The sequence below is a fragment of the Ostrinia furnacalis genome, unplaced genomic scaffold (genome assembly GCF_004193835.3).
Source record: "Ostrinia furnacalis isolate ACB-3 unplaced genomic scaffold, ASM419383v2 OfSCF3350, whole genome shotgun sequence".
NCBI classification, from domain to species: Eukaryota; Metazoa; Arthropoda; class Insecta; order Lepidoptera; family Crambidae; genus Ostrinia; species Ostrinia furnacalis.
Genome location: NW_021133589.1, coordinates 287,639 through 311,734, shown reverse-complemented (window position 1 = coordinate 311,734; position 24,096 = coordinate 287,639). Strand labels below are relative to the sequence as shown.

Sequence of the window (24,096 nt, the reverse complement as noted above, 5' to 3'; positions counted from 1 at the left end):
AAGGAGTAATATAATTATGACTAATAACAAAGTCATAATGTAGATCACTCCAAACCTGAAGAAAAAAATGCTTCGATAGTCAAGCAAGATCAAAGGTCTTTCTAGAGCATAAATTAATTAAATCCCTCATTTTACAAACACTGGGAAATTTCGGGAGACAAACAGTGTTTTAGTAGACAAAATCTCAATTTTTCCCTGACTTTCCAGGTGACCCCTCTATTTCACTGACTTTCCCTGACTGCTATGAGCTTCCCTGACTTTTCCCTGACTTTCCCTGACTTTCCAGAATGTGGACACCCTGATAGTTTTTATCCCGGTTTTTGAAACAGGGCCGCGCGCGATAAAGTTTTTCTGTGACAGACAAAATTCCACGCGGGCGAAGCCGCGGGCGGAAAGCTAGTATTAAATATCTTTCCTTAATTTTCCACTTAGAGCACTTTCAAAGAGGCTTTGCCTTTGCCTATGCGTATATCACGATATAGGCGCTGTAACTGCGCTTCTAGAAATTCTTGACTTCTCACGCCTTGATTTGTAGGCACCCTTACGTACGTCTAGACCCTAAGGAAGGGGGATCTGTACATATAGGACCATCGTTGGCTCTAAGAATCTGAATAAATTAAATAAGATAAATTAAAAAACGTGTGCATCGTTTTGTACGGAGATTGAAACCTCGCCCTCGGCTGCGATACATTGTAGTATCTAGGGCAATTTTCAGGGGGGCCTGGTCCCTGACTTCGTACTACCTTTATGAGGTTGTCTGTCCACCTTGTGGTTGGACATCCTACACCGCGCTTGCCGGTACATGGCCTCCACTCCAGAACCATGCTGCTTCATCGGCTGTCAATTCTGCGTACTGTGTGCCCTGCCCATTGCCACTTCAGCTTGCTAATCCGTCGGGCGATGTCAGCGACTTTAATTGCTTCGGATCTCCTCATTTCTGATTCGATCTCGTAAAGAAACATCGAAACTCTTGCCTGTATACAATATGGTCGTACCTGCATGAGCTTATGCACCACGTCCCTGCCCAGTATGTGGTCGAAGACGGCCTGCAGGAAGGCGTCCGACATGATGGACAGCTTCAGCTTGTCGCGGTGCCACACCAGCACCCGGGACTCTTCCATCGCCATTATTGACACCTGGAAACATCAGCCTGTATGTGAATATCAGAGAACTAAGATTAGCATGGCAAGCTAACCGAATGAGCAACTTATCGTCTCTCAAATTAGTTGAAATAGCAGGATATTCTTTAAAGATTTGCGACATGGTACGACTGAATATCAGAAATTTTAATAAGCCATGGTTCCGACAGAGTAGAATAGGACCCCCACTTTTTATGTGCATGTTGTAACAGGCGACTAAGGGATGAACATGCTTCCTCAAGTGTAGCCTAAATTCTCCATTTACTTTTGGTAAAGTTACTATACCACGACAGCTCTGCCATGAGCCAAACGACTAAGAAGAAGAAAGTTACTGTTGATACAGTGCAGCGCCGTGTTTAAATATAACATGGTTGGAGCGAGTAAACAAGAATAACTCCATTCATCAGGCCTTCGGGACAGCTTCATAAACAAACCCATGAGCATCAGGAAGTACTAACAACAAATTTCAACCTCGTTACATACGAATGCATCCCACGCCTTGTGGCCAAAGACGCCAGTGAAAGTGTGGCATTAAATCATAATGCATAACGCGGCCCACGTGCGCGTGAGCATGGCAAATGTTGTTGATCTGGGATTAACATTTTAGCACGAGATGAGTGTATCAAGTGGAAGCAACTTGATACAAAATTGTCTATGTCGTAATGGCCGTTTTTACCCGACTGTACCAGAAAGAGGGTTATGTTGATTTATTATGAAATTAATGAAAACATCCACTAATAGCTTAAATGTGACATAAACAAGACTCAAAAGTCAAAAGTTTGTCGGCCGTTTGGTGTAGTGGTTCGAAACGGACTACTATTCCAGAGGTTGCGGGTTCGATTCCTGCACAGTACAAACATTTATGTGCATGAACATACTTGTTTGTATTGGACTGGGTATTTTCTAAGTATAATAAGTATGTATTTACAACAAAAAAAGTATTTAAGTATGTTTATATCCGTTGTCTAGTACCCATAGTACAAGCTTTGCTTAGTTTGGGACTAGTAGAAGCGCAGTGTAAAAATGTCCAAGGATATTTATTTATTTATTAAAAGAATCTAGGTATGCGCGTGGGCAATCTCATGAGTAACCCTTACTTTATTGGATTCTTGTTCTTCTATTTCTTTTATTCTTTCTTAGTAACAAAGTAGAGAAGGAATCTTCTCAGTTTGTCACTCCAAAAATACTCTAAGACAATAGAGGATTTAGCAACTTTACCAGGCGGTCTTCAAGGTAGTCAAGTCCGGAAAAAATACTCTGATATCGCGAGTCAGAAACGTTCAGCGCCATCTCTTGATAACGCTGGGGAAATCAATGACGGTATTGACGTTTATGACAAACAAGTAGGTTTGCTTATAAAGACTGATAGGTGGCGTTTTATACCCGACAAAACTATTTTGAAATAAATTGTTGCTAGATGTAAGAGCGAAATTATAATTGTTGTGTATAGCCGATAGCCTGACCAGGAACATAAAAACCCTGGCATAGAGGCGTGTCAATCGCATTTGATAGTGCAACACTGAGTACAGTCGTACCTGTGTTAAATTAATAGGCTAACTTTATGTATCAGGATTCAGGATTACGGGCTAATTTGATATTTTCATAAATTAACCAAAAAATATTATTATAGGTAACCTGGTTTAAATAAATTAAATGAAACCATCAATCGAGCTAGTAGGATTTATTTTATTATTCATCAAAAATCAAATTCAGAACTTGAATATTCAACTGCAATGTTTGGTCATGAACGCTTCAAACTCGGTACTTCTTTCCCAATTCCATAAAATTCAACACTTAGACAGTGACAGAAAATTTTAAAATAGGTATAGTTGAAACAAACCACAGCTAATTTTCATAGTGGACTGTACTATACGATAAACATGACAGTCAATTTGACAACCTTTGTCGGAAACATTATTCAATGAAAATATTGTCCGAACCATTAGTATTTCTCTTCGACAAATACTTTAACACATTGTGAACCACTTTTCTTTCACGACTATAAAAAGATTTTAGCAATTTAATTCACAAAATCAATTGCGCACATTTAAAATAAAGTTTGTTTACACTTTGACAGCAATAGACTGACATGCAAGGTGACATGTCAATGAAGTTTTCAGTTACTGTTGCCATTAAAAGAAATTAGTACCATTAGTTTTCCGCAAAATGGCGAGGGTTTTTATGTTCCTGGTCAGGCTATAACAATAATGTTTGTATAACAATTAAATTAAAGCAATGTCGAGAACACACTGATTATACGAATAATTAATGAAATTATAGCGAATGTATTATACGTGCATTAATAATTGTTATGAAATGGGTGTTACCACATTTTGATATACCTGCATAAAATTATGTTTTAAATCATTTAAATCTAGCTAATGCCCGCGACTTGTACATAGCTACATAGATCTAGGGTTTATACAGGGTGTCCCAAAAACAATGGATAACCCTGTAACCATCGATAGGCCTCGCCATGGTCTCCCTAACGTCCAATTTTGACCCCAGTAAAAATATCACCGTTTTCAAGATTTTTAAGTTTTTGTGCATTTTTAGAAAATTGCCACCTGCGATTACTTTTTCTCATGCCATTTCTACAAATGAGGATACTTTTCAATCTAGTTTTTTTCCTTATCACAAGGGATAGTTGGGCTATCAAAAGAAAAGATTAAAGTTCAACAAACTAGTTTAAAAGTATGAAAATTTTAAGAAATTGCAGAGAAGAAGGAAAAATTAATTCATTGTCTTGCACTTTTGATCAGCCGTCGTGTAAAAAAAATGTAGGAAGACCATCGTGCCCATTACCTTAAAAACTTCCTTGGTTAATTGAGATTCTAAAAAGGTATCACAAGCCTATGTATTCTGTATTATTTTTATCTTATGGCTACTTGAATAGCAACTAGTATGAAAACTGCAAAAATGAGTTTTTCTCGTAATAGTTAAACTAGGACTGCATAGTGGCATTAAATACAAATGGATAATTTTTAGCGTAGGAATTTTAATAAAGCAATATTTTATCATCATCATCATCATCATTTCAGCCATAGGACGTCCACTGCTGAACATAGGCCTGTACCCCAATGATTTTCATAATGACCGCTTGGTAGCGGCCTGCATCCAGCACCTTCCTGCTTACCTTTATGAGGTCGTCGGTCCACTTTGTAGGTGGACGTCCTACGATGCGCTTTCCGGTACGTAGCCTCCACTTTAACCCTGCTGCCTCAGTTCTGCAACCTACTGTGCCCTGCCCATTGCCACTTCAGCTTGCTGATCCGTCGAGCTATGTCAGCGACTTTAGTTCGTTTACGGATCTCCTAAATTCTGATACGGTTTCGTGAAGAAACCCGAGCATAGCCCCTTCCATAGCACGCTGTCCAAAAAATCCACGTTTCCGAGCCGTGTATTATCACGGTAGTATCTGTCTATAGGCACATTTATAAGGTTTAAAACAAAAATTAAGTAATCACAAAAACTCAGAACGGACGGCCAATGGGGCAACAGGGTTCAAGTGTAGGCTACGTACCGGAAAGCGCATCGTAGGACGTCTACCTACAAAGTGGACCGACGACCTCATAAAGGTAAGCAGGAAGGTGCTGGATGCAGGCCGCTACCAAGCGGTCATTATGAAAATCATTGGGGTACAGGCCTATGTTCAGCAGTGGATGTCCTATGGCTGAATTGATGATGATGATGATGATAAAATATTGCTTTATTAAAATTCCTACGCTAAAAATTATCCATTTGTATTTAAAGCCACTATGCAGTTCTAGTTTAACTATTACGAGAAAAACTCATTTCTGCAGTTTTCATACTAGTTGCTATTCAAGTAGCCATAAGATAAAAATAATACAGAATACATAGGCTTGTGATACCTTTTTAGAATCTCAATTAACCAAAGAAGTTTTTAAGGTAATGGGCACGATGGTCTTCCTACATTTTTTTTACACGACGGCTGATCAAAAGTGCAGGACAATGAATAAATTTTTCATTCTTCTCTGCAATTTCTTAAAATTTTCATACTTTTAAACTAGTTTGTTGAACTTTAATCTTTTCTTTTGATAGCCCAACTATCCCTTGTGATAAGGAAAAAAACTAGATTGAAAAGTGTCCTCATTTGTAGAAATGGCATGAGAAAAAGTAATCGCAGGTGGCAATTTTCTAAAAATGCACAAAAACTTAAAAATCTTGAAAACGGTGATATTTTTACTGGGGTCAAAATTGGACGTTAGGGAGACCATGGCGAGGCCTATCGATGGTTACAGGGTTATCCATTGTTTTTGGGACACCCTGTATAGCTAGACTCTAGATGTAGAGATAGGTTACTATCAATTTAAAAGCGTTATAAACAAACATAATCGTGTTGTTATAATTTTTCAGAAACAATGAAATTCTTTATTTTTTAACTACAGTAAGTACTATTTTTATCTATAACCAACCGTTATTTATAGAGAGACTCTAACTTAAATGGACTCTCCGTAAAATTCATCCATCGTTTAAGCGTAATAACATAATAGACAATACATAATAGAGAAATAGATTTTCACATTCATAATAATAATGTATTGGTGAAGATAAGTTTAGACGTGACAACATAATAAACAGACAGATATTCACATTTATAAATATTGGTAAAGATAATTACGTTCATACAATATTAACAAACAACAAGCGTATCTCGTGTCTCATTATCAAAACACCAATAAATCTAAACTACAGTGAGTCTTCTAAATTTATCACCACAGCTACCTACTAAATATTACTAAATACTGTTTGTCTGTTTCAGTGCATGCCATTTCCATTATAATCGATTGTTAGTAGTAAACCATTAGAGCAGTGTTTTTCAACCTTTTTCATGACACGACCCCTAGTATGAAAAAATTTTTGGCGACCCCCCGACCGTTCGCTTTTTTTTCATGCATTTTATAATGTTACAAAGATGTTTGTAGGGACCGAATACTTCAATCAATACAAAATTTGCATAATTAGATTTCGGATTAACGTGTCTTTATAAGATTTTTTTTTTACTGATGTAGTTTTTACGACCTCTCGCGACCCCCCTATAGAGGCTTCGCGACCCCCCATCGCCACCCACAGGTTGAAAAATACTGTATTAGAGTAATAGACAAACTTGTTTGCGCAGTCAAGACTGCTTTTAATTAATAAACGAAAATGATTTTACCCCACCCGCTGGGAGTGGCTTAATAAAACGGGTGACTTACAGTAAGTATAGGGAAGTACTATTCCCGTGAAAATTTTCAAGGTTGGGATTTATTCCTGTTCTTAGAAATGTTACGGGCACAGCAGCACTAATTACTTTTCCCGGATGGGTTTAGATCCCACTCATAAAACTCATTCATGTTTGCAAATAGGCTTTTAAAAAGCACTTTTACACGTCCCTGTATTAACCCTACCACTGCTTCGGGACAATCAAATTAAATGTCCCACTCTTCGCTTTAGCATAACTCTCATCTCTGGCTTGTCCTAGCCAGTAGTCGGCCAGAGTTATTTTGTCGCCGAAGCGAAGGTGGAAGCGAGCTTCAGCCGAAATCTTCAATCACAGAAGAGCTCACTGAACTGAATATCTAAAACTTTATGCTTTATCGGTAAGTTCATTAAGGCCTTCGATCCTAACTCCGGAGCAGTTGCAGTGGAACACGAGGTGGAAAAAGTCTCGTAAAGTACAGGAAGTCAAAAATCCCTACAGTTAGACTTAACAAACCGCCATAATATGCATCTGATATGCTAAATAAGGTTGCATCTTAACGTAGAAAAATTTTTGTTAACTTTAAGTGTTTCTTCAAAGAACTAAGGCCTTACTTGGAAATACTCGTCTGTGGAGACCCCGAACCACTCCGGCGAGTCGAGGAAGTGGTGCGGGAACACTATGTGCAGCGCCCTCTGGTTTTGGGACACCACCAACCTGAAAAGGGTTAAATTTTTATTTTAATAGTTTGTAATACAAGAAGAACCCTATACAAACATCATCATTTCAGCCACAGGACGTCTACTGCCCCCAATGCTTTCCATGTTGATCGATTGGTACACAAACATGGTATGACATAAAACGATGGAATCAACAGACAAAACATTTTAATGATGCTCGAGTTGTTTTCTCCTCAGTATTAGGATCTTCAAATTACGTTACTTTTCTTTATTCGTATCTATTAGTTTATATAACAACATTAACTCATTATGCGAGCAGTTAATGAAACAATTACATCATTTCCACGTTACATTATCATTATTTGAGTTAAAAAGCGTAATTAACTTGTCATAATGCTTCCCGATAGATAGCGGTCTAAAAAGACAAGCGCGTGCACTTAGGCCCAAAACAGACGGTGAAACGCAACTGCAACGAAACTGCAACTGCTAGTTACTTTTGAGTTGCATCTAAGTTTCTGCGATAGCGTCCGTTGAGAGACCACACATAACGCGACCAGTTTGAAACTTTCAGTTTCAGTTTCATTCATCAGAATCATCAGAAAGTTGCAGTTTCGTTGCAGTTGCGTTTCACCGTCTGTTCTGGGCCTTACTCGTAGCTGTTCTAGAGTTCGACAAAACCGTACATTTTAATAATGGGAAAAATCCCAAGTTTAATATGCACGAGGTTTAATAAACCGCGGGCCGTGAGAAGTCGCTAATTAGAACGAGCGGGACAAAACGGCGCACTGCGGTGGACGGGTTAAAAGCTCCCCGCACATTATGTACCGAGTCATAGTTCATCATACATACGGATTCAAATCATATCATTTATTATACTAACAGTGGGCTCTATGCTTAAACTATTCAGGTTTAGGATTAATATTTACATAAATATTGCATAGGAAAAGTTTAATAAGAGATCAAAGTAAACCGTAATTAACTTTAAAAACACCCTTTCACCATCTACAGTAAGGATTAAATTTAAGGACCTGTCGAATACATTAAACATTATCAGCAGCACGGTGACTCACTGCCAGTCGCAGGGATATCAAGTAGCACCAGACGGGTCATTTCCAAAGTAATCAACTGACTTGTTTCTGGACAAAGGAGACTCAAAACTCGCATATACGAGTATAGGTATGTGCTTCAATTCCTGGTATTTCAAATTCCACGAATAATTAATTGAACAGAATCAAATAAAGAAGTAAGATTTGAAAGCTAATAAGTAAGAACAACCTTTAAAACGCTTAAAAGTAAGTAAGGTAAAACAATATGACAGGAACATCAAAAGTTTTAGATTTCGTGAAAAGCTGAGTCAAAAGATAAGTGGAATCTGTCATATTTCATTCGATACATTAAACAATCTAGATTACTTTTGAATCAAATAATGATACAGCAATTTGATTTTATCGACTCCAACGTTAATATCAATGGCTGACATTGATGCATACAAATGAGCCTTTAGCGCGAGGCGGGTCCTGAGTCTCCAACCTGTCGGGTCGAAGGTTCACTGCTCAGTGAGCTCACCCACCGTGACCCTTGATTGTTTGGGAGTCGAAGACACCGGACGATGACTAAGTGATATTACCTCCATACTTATACAGGCGAGACCGTGAGAACTCCAGAAAGAATCGAAATTAATTTACATTGAGTCTACTTTTACGCAATTCAATTCAGAGAACAAGATAAAGAAACGAATTTGCTATCTCGATTTTTGTAACGAATTCATTAAAAGAAATAAAACGAAAATAATGGTCATTTAAGATACATCTTAAAAGCTATAAAAGACAAAACTGTATCAGTGAGAACAATCGGCGCGCATACACGTAACGTCATTCAAAGGTAACCAAATTCCGGGCTCAAATGGGCCCGCTTTCGGCCGAAATTGCTGCCGAATCTAAAATCGGATCGTTGACATTATCCCGTATTCTCGTTTGTTCGTCCAAATATAATTCCCGAAAGCTCGGTGTCTGTAAAAGGTCGCGTCCTATTAGAGTTTGACAATAAACCGTCGCGTTCCTCAGATGAAGATGAAGCCTTACAAAGAACATCTAAGATGTTCTCCAGACGTCTCAATCACGTTCGGGGATCTTATTATAGCTGCTTTTAATATATTTTTACTTGTCCATAAAAACTCGTCAAGCGTAATATAAAGTGGCTGTAAGAAGAAATCGATACAGCTGTACAAAGTGGACGAAATTAGAAGCGATTTCTTTGAGTTTCTCATGTCTTTGTTGATTGTTGAGATTTGTCGGCGCTCTCGTGAAATGTCAAATCATCCTGATTCAGGCAGCTCATCGCTTTAGTAGAGCATCCAATTTTATGCTTACTGTATAGCATTCGGCCGTGCGTGAGTATCGCTAAGTGCCGCCGGCTGAGTGGAAAAGCGTTGAAGAGTTGAAGGGTTGTGCTGTGGGGATGGATTAGCGTAGAGATGTAGCGTGGTACCGGGAATATTGCTGTTGTCGGCAACATTTTTGGGATACCGGGAACTTAATGAATACGTTAAATTGACATTAAAATCTGCTCGCCTACTGACCGGAAATTACCTGATGTTAACTGCAACATCAATTGGAATCATATAAGAGTTCATTTTGTGCAGTTTTAGGTTCATTTTTAATAGACACATGAAGCAGGGGATTCTTGTGTAGTTGTAGTAATAGGTGCGATATTTCTACAAAGGTGTCCGAGCAAATCTTTCAACTAGGTGGATCGACGATCTGGTGAAGGACGCGGGAAGAATCTGGATGCGGGCAGCGCAGGACCGATCATTATGCAAATCCTTGGGGGAGGCCTTTGTCCAGCAGTGGACATCATTGGGCTGAAGCGAATGATCGAACGAAATCTTTTAAATATCGGCCGTTTCGTGTAGTGGTTCGAAACGGACTACTATTCCGGAGGTAGCGGGTTCGATTCCCGCACAGTACAAACATTTGTGTGCATGAACATATTTGTTTGTATTGGACTGGGTGTTTTCTATGTATAAAAAGTATGTATTTACAAAAAAAAAGTAAGTATGTTTATATCCGTTGTCTAGTACCCATAGTACAAGCTTTGCTTAGTTTGGGACTAGAAGCGCAGTGTAAAATGTCCAAGGATATTAAAATTTATTTATTATTTATTTGTTTAAATAAACAAAATTAGTCTACGAAACTCTTCTATAAATTACCGTGCAACTTTTCCAGTAATATTCCCACCTTCGGGAATGATTCCCGGAGCTGCACATCGCTAGGGTGGCTCCTCCGTATAACGGCACCCTCGAATATTGTTTTACAGCTGTTGTTGCTACTGCGCTCCGCCGATTTTTATTGCGGTCCGAGAGTCGAGATGAGTGGTCGTTAAACATTTACGGCCACGCTAAGGGTTGAATGAGCCGAATCAGTAATCACAACACGCATACAGCATACCAGGCTAAAGATTTTTGTTGCAAAACCGCACTTATTACCATTTACTTACGATGCAATAGTTTTCAACTTCATGTGCCATGTTTGTACAATGAGAGCGAATCGCCGCACTAACTTGTTGATTAAATTGAAATCAGGAATCCTGATTCAGGATACGTATTTTTGAAGTGTTCCAAAAGCATAATGATTTCGTACACGAAACCAAATCATTCAACTAATTATCCGTTCTTTTGAGCCACTCGAAGTGTTTGAAGATAGGCTATTTAAAATCCAATCTCAAAATGTTTTTCACGCTAAATAACTAGAAACTGGGATTGAAACCCATAGATGTAGAGTCATTCTTCTTCTTCCTCGGTCCCTCACTGATGAGGATCGCGACCACTTAATAGTGTTCCTCTACAGACTGCGGTCATAGGCTGTGTGGACCACCGCACGATGCAGATTCATTACAAAACAACAAAGCTCTCCTTTTTGAAAGAAGTATTTTTTTACATTTTGATGTTGACATTTTAGTAAGTTTTCTAATTTAAATTGTGTTAACGATATTGAATTCGAACGATTCAAAATTACGAGTACATCTGCTATTCGGATCGGATGCTGGCGTGAATCGCATGAGAGACGAGTGATTCATTGACGTGAGTCACCACAGCACTGACAGCACATTCTCTTTTTATGGAGTGTAAATGAACTGTTGTGATTGACAATAAACTTTGACATCATTTGAATATTATTGAACGATAAAACAAGTTTTATGCCAATGCAAATAGATAGAGGAAATGGAAGCCAAACAGTAAGATAAATACGCTAATGGTAGATGTAAGTAAATAAATTATTTGTGTACGAACAAAGCGTATCCATACCTCAACTATTTAATCATTCTACAGAAGAAATATTCCTCAAATATAAGTCTTTAAAGTAATAAAAGTCATTTGTTTCCAATAGGCTTTCATAAAGCCCTTTCACACGTCCCAGTATAATTTTAACCTTATCACTGCTTCTCGAGTGGCGACCACGGGCTGAAAGACGTAGCGTGGGCAGGCCTCCTACTAGGTGGACCGACGATCTGGTAAAGGTAGCGGGAAGAGCCTGGATGCGGGCAGCGCAGGACCGTTCATTGTGGAAAACCTTGGGGGAGGCCTTTGTCCAGCAGTGGACGTCATTTGGCTGAAACGACGACACTGCTTCTGAGAGTCTCATTCAGTAATTAAGCAGTTCCAAGATCTGAAGCATGTGGACCTCAAAAGCTGATTAATTTGGTAACTTAGCATAACCTTTTGTAATTCAATTCAATTCAAAGTAAGGAATGTAGATCCTATAACATATCACCCCATAACAAAATTCTCGCGGGTAATAAGATGCTTATCTCAAAATAATATCATGAGCTTAACCCCATAACGCGGGCAAAGCCGAATGCAACAGCTAGTTTAAACATACAAAGTAATCTTATTGGCAGCGCCAGGGTGCGGAGACGGGATTTAGGCCAGCGGTCGGCCCTCGCTCCAAATGCACTGGATAGTGAACTGAGGAACCGCAGTCTGCAGGGGACTATGCCTTCTTGATTTATAGATGGTTATCTCAAAATATATAATGAGCTTGACCCCATAATGCGGGCAAATCCGCAAGTAATAGCTAGTTTAAACATACGAAGTAATCTTATTGGCAGCGAAAGGGTGCGGAGACGGGATTTAGGCCAGCGGTCGCCCTTTGCTCCAAATGCACGGGATAAGTGAAGTGAGGAACCGCAGTCTGCAGGGGACTAATTCCTTCTTGCATTATAGATGGTTATCCCAAAATATGTATATCATGAGCTTGACATCATAACGCGGGCAAAGCCGCAAGTAACAGCTAGTTTAAACATACAAAGTAATCTTATTGGCAGCGCCAGGGTGCGGAGACGGGATTTAGGCCAGCGGTCGGCCCTCGCTCCAAATGCACTGGATAGTGAACTGAGGAACCGCAGTCTGCAGGGGACTATGCCTTCTTGATTTATAGATGGTTATCTCAAAATATCTGATGAGCTTGACCCCATAACGCGGGAAAATCCGCGGGTAATAGCTAGTACATACAAAGTAATCTTATTGGCAGCGCCAGGGTGCGGAGACGGGATTTAGGCCAGCGGTCGGCCCTCGCTCCAAATGCACTGGATAAGTGAACTGAGGAACCGCAGTCTGCAGAGGACTAATGCCTTCTTGGTTTATAGATGGAGTAGATTAGATACCTTTAATACTCATGTCTTTATGCAAATTATGGCGTATGAAATAACGAAAGAATCTGAATAAATAAATATCATTCCCTTTATATCTGTCTTATTGTTACATGTCCACGAGTACATTGTTTAACATTAGAGTCTAGCTAGAGATAGGGGAGAGGGGGGCAGCTTTGGACAGGGGCAGCTTAGAACAAATGAATTTAAAAATCACTGGTTTAGGCTACAATGGTATAAATCATAATTTATATTGCCAGCACTGATGCGCATAGCCGTCACATCTCATTTTTAATATCTAACTGTAGGTTAACCGGCAAAAGTGGTTTTTTGTTTTTGACTGCCAATTTCGCACTTTTTTATTTTGGTTCTAAGGATTTTGTGGACGTAGTTTTATAAAATAGTGAGTGGTTTGTTTACTATACGGAAGTTTAAATAGTTTCAATGAAGATTTGATAAGAAATTGCGATATAAAAGTATGTTCCGTTATTAAATTTATGTTTTTTTCTGGAAATATACCCATGGGGCAGCTTTGAATGAAATGGTTGGGGCACCTTTGAACTTTATAAATTTTCTTTTTTAAGTAGTATTATGAAACCTTAAGTTTTCTAATACTTCGTAGAAGGTTTTTACATAAAAAATAAGCAGATTGCTTTACTGTGACAGATAAAATTTCAAGCTGGGTGAAGTCCGGGCAAAAGCTAGTTTTAGTAGTTGATTGATATTTTTTAAATTATGCAGTTTTGTCTTTGATGTGTCATTAAAAAGAAAGTTTATTAGTATTTAGCTAATTGATATATCTTATATTTACTTTTTTTTAATAATATCCCTAAGTTTTGTGTTACTTTGTACAGAGTGATGTAAAATAAAATAAACATGTTAAATTGTTCCCAAATGACACTGATCATTTAAAATTTTGTTTATTAATTATTTTAAAAATACACATTCATAAATATTCAGTTTTATTTCATTGAAAAAAATACTAATTCAAAACTGCCCCAGGCGTGTTCAAGGCTGCCCCGACTACGGGGCAGTTTTGAACGTTTACAGGTCTGTGCAAAAATCTAAATATCTTAATAAGCGTTCATGAATAATTAAGAAGAACATCATTATTTTGTTGTGTGATAACCATGACCTCTAACTAGGAAGAAAAAATTAATGAAATCGTTCAAATTTGGAAGATATTTAATAAAGTATGAAAATTGTTCAAAGCTGCCCCCCTCTCCCCTACCCTTAAACAACATTCAATATTTGGACCTATTTCTAAACCTATTTTGATATACGAGTACATACTACAAATACCCTACGTTCAATATTTGGACCTAAGCGATGGATATTTAGAAAGCCTTTGAAAAGCTTCAAATATTATGAAGTGGGAGTTAAAAGTCTGTATAAGGACTTATTGTTTCCCAGTCTAAGATATGAATGAACATTAATATTTAGATATGCTATTGATAAGATATAAAAAGATTTATAAAACAGTTTAATTAAATTAAACGGTCACAATAGAAACCATATCAGATCAGATATTATTATCAATAATTTTGGCCTTTACAGAATAAGCTACTTACCTACTCCATTAACTAAAAATGAAATTTTAATGTTCTTAAAAGTTGTGCCGTCCTTTTCAATTACTAGAGATTGGTTTGGAACAGGCCACATTAAAACTAAATAATATAAAATTTATTTTTAACGATGTCGGAAAATGGGAGAGTTACCTTTTTTTACAATTACAAAATTTACAAACGAGTTTCAATTTAAGCTTAAGTCTAAACACTGGCATCAACTTTATTTGTACTTCTTACGTATTTTGCGTAAAAAGAATTATATTCAGAAGTATCAATTGTACATGAACAATTTCAAAAACATCACAATCTGGCTCCAATGTAACATTCTGTCAAGATTAATCACAGTCAGTAACTCGATTAATTACGTTATCGTCAGGATTATAGCATTCGTAGATAATTTTATCATTGTAAACTTTGAGGCCCAAGCACACCTGCTACCGGGGCCTGTGGGTTTTTAATCGATAAATATCGTGTTACTCGACTGTTTTACTATCGATAAAGCATCTGCGTTATAAATATTAACATGCCCACCGATAGTATAATTTTATTTATAGACTAATAGTGTTGTAAAACTGAGTTGATTAATAGCATCCATAAAATAGGTTGTGTTTAAGTTTGATAAATGTGGTTTACGTTTATTATTTCACTTTTATTCGTAGTAACTTTCAAAATTATTGTTATTGCTAATTTGATATTAATTCACACCATTCTACTAATTAATTTTGAGTGCAATTGCCTTACTAAACTGATTAGATTTTTTGCTATTTCAACGGTGGGAATATCTCTATGCAATTATACGTATTTTTTACGTAGTGTGTAGCAGTTTGGTGAAAGCTTAAGCTTAAGCTTGTTCCAATTTATATGAAACGAAGAAACCCTACTAATATCGAATGACCATAGAAAATCCCATAAACTAAGCCTCTTAGCCCTAAATTAATGTAAATGTTTAAGCTTCCCAATCAAACAAATCTAAAAAGCTATAACAAGTAAACAAAGCCAATTAAATTACACTGGTCAACAAAAAAAATATTTTTTTTTGTTTCCTGTGATTTTTTTTCTGTTTCTATCTCAAATTTTCGCATATTTTTTAAATATGGCAACAGTTTTTCTCTAACAGCTTTTGTTTTTAAGTTATAGCTCTCTACCCTCATTTAATATTTTTACTTAGATTTTTGATTTAATTGGACAAAAAAATATGTTTTGTTGGTGTTTTCGATATTGCTTCGTTATGAAGATGTTGTGTGCTTAATCCAGGTGGCTTCTGCTATGTTTGTGGTAAATATAATATTTGAAAAACATCGAAAACCTCTATCGGACTGGATGAAAACTGCGTACAATCGATAGTTTAATATAAATATTTGAAATTAAGTAATCAAGACCACAAATGGGTCATTTGTGTTCTGAAAATAGGTAACATCTTTTAGCCAACAAGGGGGCTACACAAAATTCCCGTTCCATGTGTCTCTGGAATAGTCGTAACAAACAATTACATTGGTTACAAAAAATTTGACCAGTGCGGCTTCCCGCACACACAACTTTTAGCTCTTCAGCTAAAGTTGATACAAACAATTTTATAAACGTGCCTTTAGTTAGCCAAGACCGTATCACCGTACTTCCACCACTTTATATGAAGCTCGGCATCTTGAAACAGTTTGTGAAGGCGCTTGACAAAAGTGACGAATGTTTTAATTTTCTTTCACTCAATTTTTTAGGAATAAGCACAGAAAACTTAAAAGCTGGTAATTTTTGATGGGACTCACATTAGGCAACTGGTGAATGATCGTTATTCTAATAAATCAATGAGTGAAGTCCAGTCCTAAACTTAAAATGATTTTTTTTTGGTTATAAGTAATTTCCTGAGCAAAAAGAGATTGTTGAGAGCATGCTATCCAACTTGCAAGAGCTAGGGTGCAACATGGGCATAAAAATACACTTCATGTACTCGCATTAACATCGATTTCCACAAAATGTGGGTGAGTTTAGTGAGGAGCAGGATAAAAGATGTCATTAGAATTTTCGGACAATGGAAGAAGGTTATTAGGGGCGTGGTGCTCATATATGAATGGCAGACCATTGCTGGAGTTTGCAACGATACCTACTCAAACTTGCCTATTCAAGGAAATCATATCATTTGTTAGTGTTCAATAGACATTTTATTAGCACAATGTATAATTTTTCGTATTTTTTTGTCAAAATAAAAAAACTCCATATTTTAAAAAGTAAAGCTGTTGACGATCTCCCAGTATTTTTTTCATAATCAGGGCAATAGAAATACCCAATAACAAAAAAAAATTAAAGGAAAAAAAACATGTGTTGACCAGTGTTATTAATCACGTAAAACTAATTGTTCACGCTTTAATACGACTATTTCTGACCCAGTGACATTTATGGTTGCGTTTGATAACGTATCAAAAGATCTTATAAATAATTATAAAACTGTATAAATTATTGCTTCATATTTCACACGGATTTGCTGAACTTTCTTTTGGCTGCCAAAATAGATGAAAGCTTGCACCAACTTACTTTAACAATAACTGGTGTTTTTTGTATAGTTTGACAGATTTTGACGTTTGTTAAAGTTAAAGTAAAATAGTGCAACTCAACCATTATCGCTCGCGATCTGAATCGATCATTTCGTATGCGAGTTTAACGAATCAAAATTGATTTCTTTAGACTTTAAAGACAGGAAAGGCAGCGGTCTAGTAAGTTTTTGTCTAGAACTAAAAACTAATCTGATATTGTGTCATGATTTATCCCCACACAATGGACTGGTTAGCCGATTGTCTCCTTCCTGATTAGCAGACCAGCCCACTACCAATTCAGGCCTTGATTATTTGCTATTACATAGTGGTCCACTTAGATTTCCATTTAAGGCAGAACAATTCCTGGGAATTCATTTATGCTATTTGTATCTACAGTTTCAAATCTTTCCGAAGCTATCAATTAAGTGTAGGTCTACCTACTTTATTGAGTAATCTACTTGTAAAATACAGTCAATAATACAGGCATACCTAATAGATAGCCGATCAAAGCATCATATCAACTTTATAGTAAAGTTTCTGCCTACATAATCATAATATCTTTCGTATTTTATCGATTCATTATAATAAATCAGTATATTATGTTTATCATTTGACATAAATTAATGGTTGGTTTATCATTGCACGATCGATCAAACTATTTGCAATATTTCGCTAACACGCATTATTATGATAAGGTGATCGTGATTGTGTGGGTCACGATTATATCATAAGCTACAAACAATATTATAATATTGTATTGTATCAACGGCACATTAAGTTAAAACACTGTGTCATCTTGAAAGCAGTTGAAAGAGGAGCGATTCTGAATAAAAAGATGAGATACGATCTACTTAATAGAAGATGAAAATAAAATTTTTATTTTCCTTAAAAACAAGATTTAAAAAAATATGAAATATGCCACTCTTTCAAATGAATATAAATTTCTGTGTATGAAGCCTGCAATCATTTCAAAGGACAATGTTCGTTCTCCATACATTGTTCGCCTAAAGAACCAACAATTTTGACATATTACTACCCGAAAGCGAAATAATACGATTCTGTGTGTAAGAACAATGATTCCTGATGGACACTTGCCATAAAATTAATGATTAAGAATATTAAATCACAGCGATTTTATAATATGTCGTTTATGACAACATGGCGTCTAATGTATTGTGTGAATGTATGAACACCGATTCGCGAAAAATGTTTTGTATTGTCGTCACGCCGAGTCGCAGCCAAATAGTATAAAATAATAGAACAAGTTTTAGAAATACAACTCGGCATTCCACTTTTACAATATGCCCACATATTGCACGTAAATAAACAACATGAATCGTAGGTTGTTTCCACCCTTGTCATCTGACACATGAAATAAACTCCTATTGTATTATAGATATCGAAGCCGAATCGTATATAATAATAGATCGTTGTACTTCGGTAAAGTTTGGTAACTTTGACGTCGGATATACACAACCGACTTTGTACTAGGGAAGGGTATTCCAATTGCGTCTTTGTTCTATTTTTAAATTGCTTAAAAAATAAAATAAAAAATTGAGACTACAATAATTCGATTTTAATGCGTTTCTTTTTGACGATTTGTTACTCAAAATAAACATTGTGTTAAAAATAAAGTTTTTTTTTTTGCGTATATAGGATGACATCTTGTAATGAGTGAACATCCTTGTAAAGGATTATAGTGCATGTCATTTGCAATCAAATTGGATAAGTATTTGCCTACGCAAAACACAATGTAATTTTGCCATACAAAAAAAAATCTAAATAATAAAAATTAATATCCCGTAGCTGATTTTAAATTTTCCTGCTTTTAAGCTAAGGTAGAAAAAGCCCAAACTATAAATAATAAAAATAATAAAAGACTTTATTAAACACACAGTAAAACATAAAAGTAATAAAATAAAAGAAAAAAGTGTGATTTTTTTTTATGTGATAGGAGGCAAACGAGCAGACGGATCACCTGATGGTAAGTGATTACCGTCGCCCATATAAAGGGCCCAGTGATAAAGGGGCGCCCGCTCAATTTTATCGGAACACCATGTTAGGATGTCCCTATTGAAACTGAGAAATGCTTGACTTTAGCCTAGTCATATACCTACATAAATAAATTGGTTACAATAACCTGTTATCCCTTACAAGGATGTTCACTTATTACACGTCACCCTGTAAGTATAGGTATGCTTAGAAAGCTTTTCGTCTAAGTTAAATTTTATACTTATTTATTTTATTCATTTCTAAGTAGCACTTACACCGTCAAATCGATGCCCCCTTTACCCTTTCAAGCAGATCCCAACATTATTCAAAAAATGCTAGTGTAAATAATAGTGATAGTTTTTGCATCCAGTGCCTTAATGCTACCTTTATGAGATTATAGTTCCGNTCCTTTTCCCGTTTTGAATTTGCTGCCAAAACGCTAATTACTTTGTATGCCGTGGAACAGTCTGTGGCAATGCAAAAAGACGATCGCTCCCAAGCAGAATACAAAGCGCTCATTAGAATTCCAAGAATGCGGGAATCGTGGAAACACATCCGACGGGCGTCCCAACTTACAGCTATTATGATGTGCCTTTAAATATTCGTCAAAAAAGTTTCCAGCTATTGTTTTTCTAAATAAAATAACGATTTCACTTATCTTTGTAGTTATTGTAATTTGTCATAACCATTTACTATAACTAATACCTCCTGGCCTGGGGCAGGGGTGGCCAACTTGATTAGACATAAGATCTACTGTTTACTAACGAAAACCTGGGCGATTTACGTACACAATCATGTAGTATTTTTTGCCTTGCCACGATCGACTGGACTAATAGTCGCGATCGACCGGTTGGCCACCCCGTCCTAGAGGAGACTTCGGGAGGACACCGTCAGGTTTTAGTGAGTAGGCCCTGCCCATCTGGCAGGGAGAGCCTCACATAACCCACTGGTTCCCCCGGGCCAGTGGGTATGCAATTTCATGCATTTCCTGACGAAAAAAAAAAGAAAAAAAAAAAAAAAGAGGAACATGCTCTTGCAGAGGCAGGAGACGACTACCATGATGATGAAGTTCTTGAAAGCAAGCCTTTGTTCTAACAAAATTCTGAGCCTACCCCGAGCTCATATTTCATCCCATGTGCGACCAAAAGTACTGTAGAAATTATAACAGCCTTGTGTAAAAGATGAGATGATAACACAGCATTACGCGGTCCAACAATGGAACAAATAAACATAATTTTCCACTTGTCTTGCTTTTTGTTCCGAATGATACGATTATTCAGACGGAGGAGTTTTAAAACGGAGACTTCAACAATGACACTATAACGGTTCGAAATGAGCAGAAATAGTAATTACTGCATACATATGAATGGGTTATAATAACAATCTTCAACTGCCGTGTACCTAGGCTCGCCTAATAAGACCCGGTTGCAAAACGAACCCCCTTTAAGTCACAAAACTTGCTGAGAATCAAGCATTGAATTTCCCGTCCATGCAGGCACCCCTTAACATTATAAAGAACATCCAAAACTAAAATGATACATTAACCAGACCAAAATAGATAATGTAAATTATGAATCAAATGCCATCTGTTTGCAACAGTTGGTACATTGACGACATCTGGTGATTTGGTGATGGTATCACGCAATCATTACATACAATAACCGAGACTACCTGTCATAAATAGTGTGCAGACGACGGCACAAAGCTATACTCTGTAGCACCTTATTATAGTTGTTATACGTACGATTTTGCATCAAAAATGTGCAGCTTGTACTGTACAATCAGTGCATTTGTAATAGCTTCTCCAAATATTGGCATCAAGGCCGCAATCCCAACAGCCATGGCGCAATGCGCACGCGACTCGGCGCCATTCATGTCATGGATGCACTCTCGGTTTCAACACGTTCATTCATTCAATGTTTTAAAATAATGCACCATTGATTTGGCGAGCGTATTTACAGGTCAAAGGCTCTGAAAGCTCGGAAAGCTTGTTCCATAAAATATTTTTTGCGAGAAAAATATTTAATTAATGTTTTCTACTGTAAAAATATGTGTGCTAGCTTTTTCAAAATGAGTCGGATTTTAGTAGCAAATCGCTCAATGTCTTAATTCTCACCGTGTCCAGTCCTTTTTAGGGCAGATTCCGATCAGCGAAGAATATAGCATGGTTAATGTCCTTAGGGCCTCGCCCGCATGTCCCGTAGACAGATTTATTTCGATCTGTCACAGTCACAAACTTATCGCACACACGTCCTACTCGCGACGTCAAAGGACTGCTTTCCAAACCGATTTTCATATATTCACAACTGTTTCGCTCACTCCCTTAAAATAGGAGTCATGAGTGTGAAAGACAAAAAGAGCTGATACATCTAAACTGATTGGGGAGTTGACCCACGGAAGAAAAGTGTATCCTTTGGGAAGTCCCAAAGTCCCAAGTATCACACTCGTAAAATACCTTAAAATAACAGCAGTAGTTTTACCGCAAAGGAATAGCACAAAGGCAATTTATTCAGAAGTGAACCCATCCATCCATTACCTTTCCCATTATAGCTATTTACCCACGATATTGTCACTTCGTCTGTAATCACGCCGAGACAACACAATCGCGAATACTTCCTCATGTTTTGTTCATGTGCGAATAATGAATTTACATGGCAAGCTGATAAATAAACAATTACCTTATGAATATTCATGCAGCATTTACGATACGGAGCCGGTCGCGTAAAAAGAGACACAAATATTTTGAAATGGCGCACCTACATACAGTACCTCAGAATGGGTCTTAGTTTTATTTTGGCCTCGTTCTGTTGACCTAATTTAGGTATCATTTAGCTCAGCCTAATGTACGTAGATGACGTTATTTGGGAAAGAAGATTAATAAATGGGCAAAAACCATATTTGGCACGTTCTGCGGGCCATATTTTAGGATGCCGTATATGGGGCATTGGGTTGGAGTCTTGACCGTAATGTAACCTAGTTCGGTGTGGTGCTGAATAAATAAGATAGCATTACCAAGCAGTAAAGCTCGAGTTTGCTTTATTGCTGGCGCATCTATTGTAAAAATGTGCCATTTTCTCCGAACAATGTGTCAGATTTACAACCTTTCACAAATTCGTCAGGTCCTTCTAGAGTTACTTCTCATCTTACATCAATCATCAAGTTTGTATTTCTTCTAATAGCTCGTTCATTATGTCCATTACGCCATCTTTATGCCTAATTAGCTTGATCTGCATTGCCTTCCTGACTATTAATAGCAGCATGCTAACATTTTCTGACTATCTGCTCCATTATTATCAGCCTTGGTTCGTGGTAAAATTCGCAGCAGTTACCGATACTTTCCACTTGGATGTAGTTCACATTGTACTTATCGGCAGGCGGAGTTGCTAGCATTGACCGGTGAATATGTTAATGGTGTACTTATGTAACCAAAAAAGGCGTATATTCAAGGGAAAATTAAAATAAACCTGAATATTTATTTACTTAAAAAGTACATCGACTCCTTTCTACTGCAAAAGGAGAGATAGTAAACTAAAAATTTAATCAAACCTTTGTAAGTGAAAAATACGCTGCGGAACTTATGATATTAAATTAAGGCGACCTATCACGTGAGTAACTATCTGCCAGTAATAGGTGTGGCAAGGTATGGAAGTTTTTTCTTGTCGCAACAAGATTGGATTAATTTTAAATTACACCCCCGCAGTATATGATGGTAACAAGGTTGAAATCTCTGCGTCTACTTTTAAAGTTCCTATAAGGAACTGATAAAAGCAGTGGATGAAAGTAAAATAAGTTGAATGAAGCCTTATCACGAAAGCAATTAGTTGAGTGAGTATTATGCCTTTATCATCAACAGCATAGAGAAAATTACTTCCAAAGTGCAAAACTTTCGGTTCTCTTAAAGTTGAAGTGCAAACAACCTCTTATTATAGTTTCCTTTCACACTTAAACTCACTCGAGCAAATGGACGCTGACTCTCTGATGTCATCACTCCAAAAGCCTTGTTGCAGTTATTTTAGTAATCAAAAGTTTCTCGGAATTTTAATGCAAATGACTACGTATGTTTAGTGAACTTTGAGTAATAACGTCGTGTGTAATTAAAATCCTTCTTTGACATTACTACAGGTTTTAAAACCTGATTATTCAGTCACGCCATTCGTATTGCTTTTTATGTTCGTAAAACAAAGGCTGAAATCGCATTATGCTGATCCAAGGTGATGCTTTGTTGATGGGTAATGAATATTAGGGTTAAGATCTATTCATAATAATGTAACTCTTGTATTTATTTTGTCAGCAATGAATCCTCATTCACATAATTATCAAAAAAGAAAATATCATAGAGTAAAGTTGCATTGACAATTTCACATAATCATAAACCACTTTAATGCTAATTGCATGATAAATGCAGAGTGGCAAGTTGAGAATAATTTTTTAGAAGTGTCCATAACAAATATTACTCACAAGCATCATGTTTGTTTGTTTCAAACATGTGCCAAGACTGAAAGAATTTTGTTGATTCAACGTTTGTCCATATAAACATGCAGGCTACTTATTTATAACAACGAAAACATAGTTTTTTAAACCTTGTTAGTTTGAATTCTCCAGCTATTATTCGTTCGGAGTTAAAAAGGCAAGCAAGACATCTCAGCTCGGCACAGACGCAAAGATACAAAAACTTTTGCTAGGTACTAAGTTTGCGCATGTGAAATGAGCTCCTCGGTTTTCCGCCATAATCTATCTTTACTTTTTAGCGTTACATTATTTTTACAACTTTAGCGTGTTGATTTTCTAAGGGTATGCGCCTACTATCAAAAAATCAGGACACATACGACATTCGGGCCATTAATTTTAAGATTAACTTCTGATTGACGATCTGATGGCTTTAGCTTAGATTTATCAATCAATCAAAAATATTTATTCAGTTTAGACCTCAAGTGGCACTTATGAACGTCAAAATGTAAATAATAAAAAAAGAAAAGCCCTTATGAGGCACTTTACATGTCTCCTTCACTTTTGGGCCCTACCAGCGCTTCGAGACAAACATATGGCAAGTGCTGAGAAGAAACGCCGGAACAAACTCCGTTAGCTGTAACCTAATAAATGGTGGTAGCGTTATAATAATAACGTAGGATTAATCGCACAATAAATTGGGCGTATGTATCCATTACATAATATCTTTCTCCATCCTTTATGTAAAGTCGTTGCCCCCTAATAACCTTTCACACAAAGGATTGGCAACATATTCTCTCGAGGTTGATATTTACTTTTCCCAATACTGATCAAAGCAGTTTAGAATTTTAGGATTGATCTGATCTTCATTCCTAAAGAATTGCAAATAAAAAGAAACAT

General features: G+C 36.9%; 1 protein-coding gene across 2 annotated transcripts in view; it reads right to left on the bottom strand.

Annotated features, from left to right (window-relative positions):
- The window catches only part of LOC114357772 (blood vessel epicardial substance-like), a 54,649-nt gene that overhangs the window by 11,438 nt on the left and 19,115 nt on the right, over positions 1 to 24,096 (bottom strand). For both annotated transcript variants that reach the window (XM_028311549.1, XM_028311550.1), the window contains exons 3-4: positions 6,957 to 7,059; positions 996 to 1,136 (exon numbers count right to left, since the gene is read on the bottom strand). In XM_028311549.1, the coding sequence (XP_028167350.1) occupies positions 996 to 1,136; positions 6,957 to 7,059 (244 nt within the window). The remainder of the gene's footprint in view (positions 1 to 995; positions 1,137 to 6,956; positions 7,060 to 24,096) is intronic.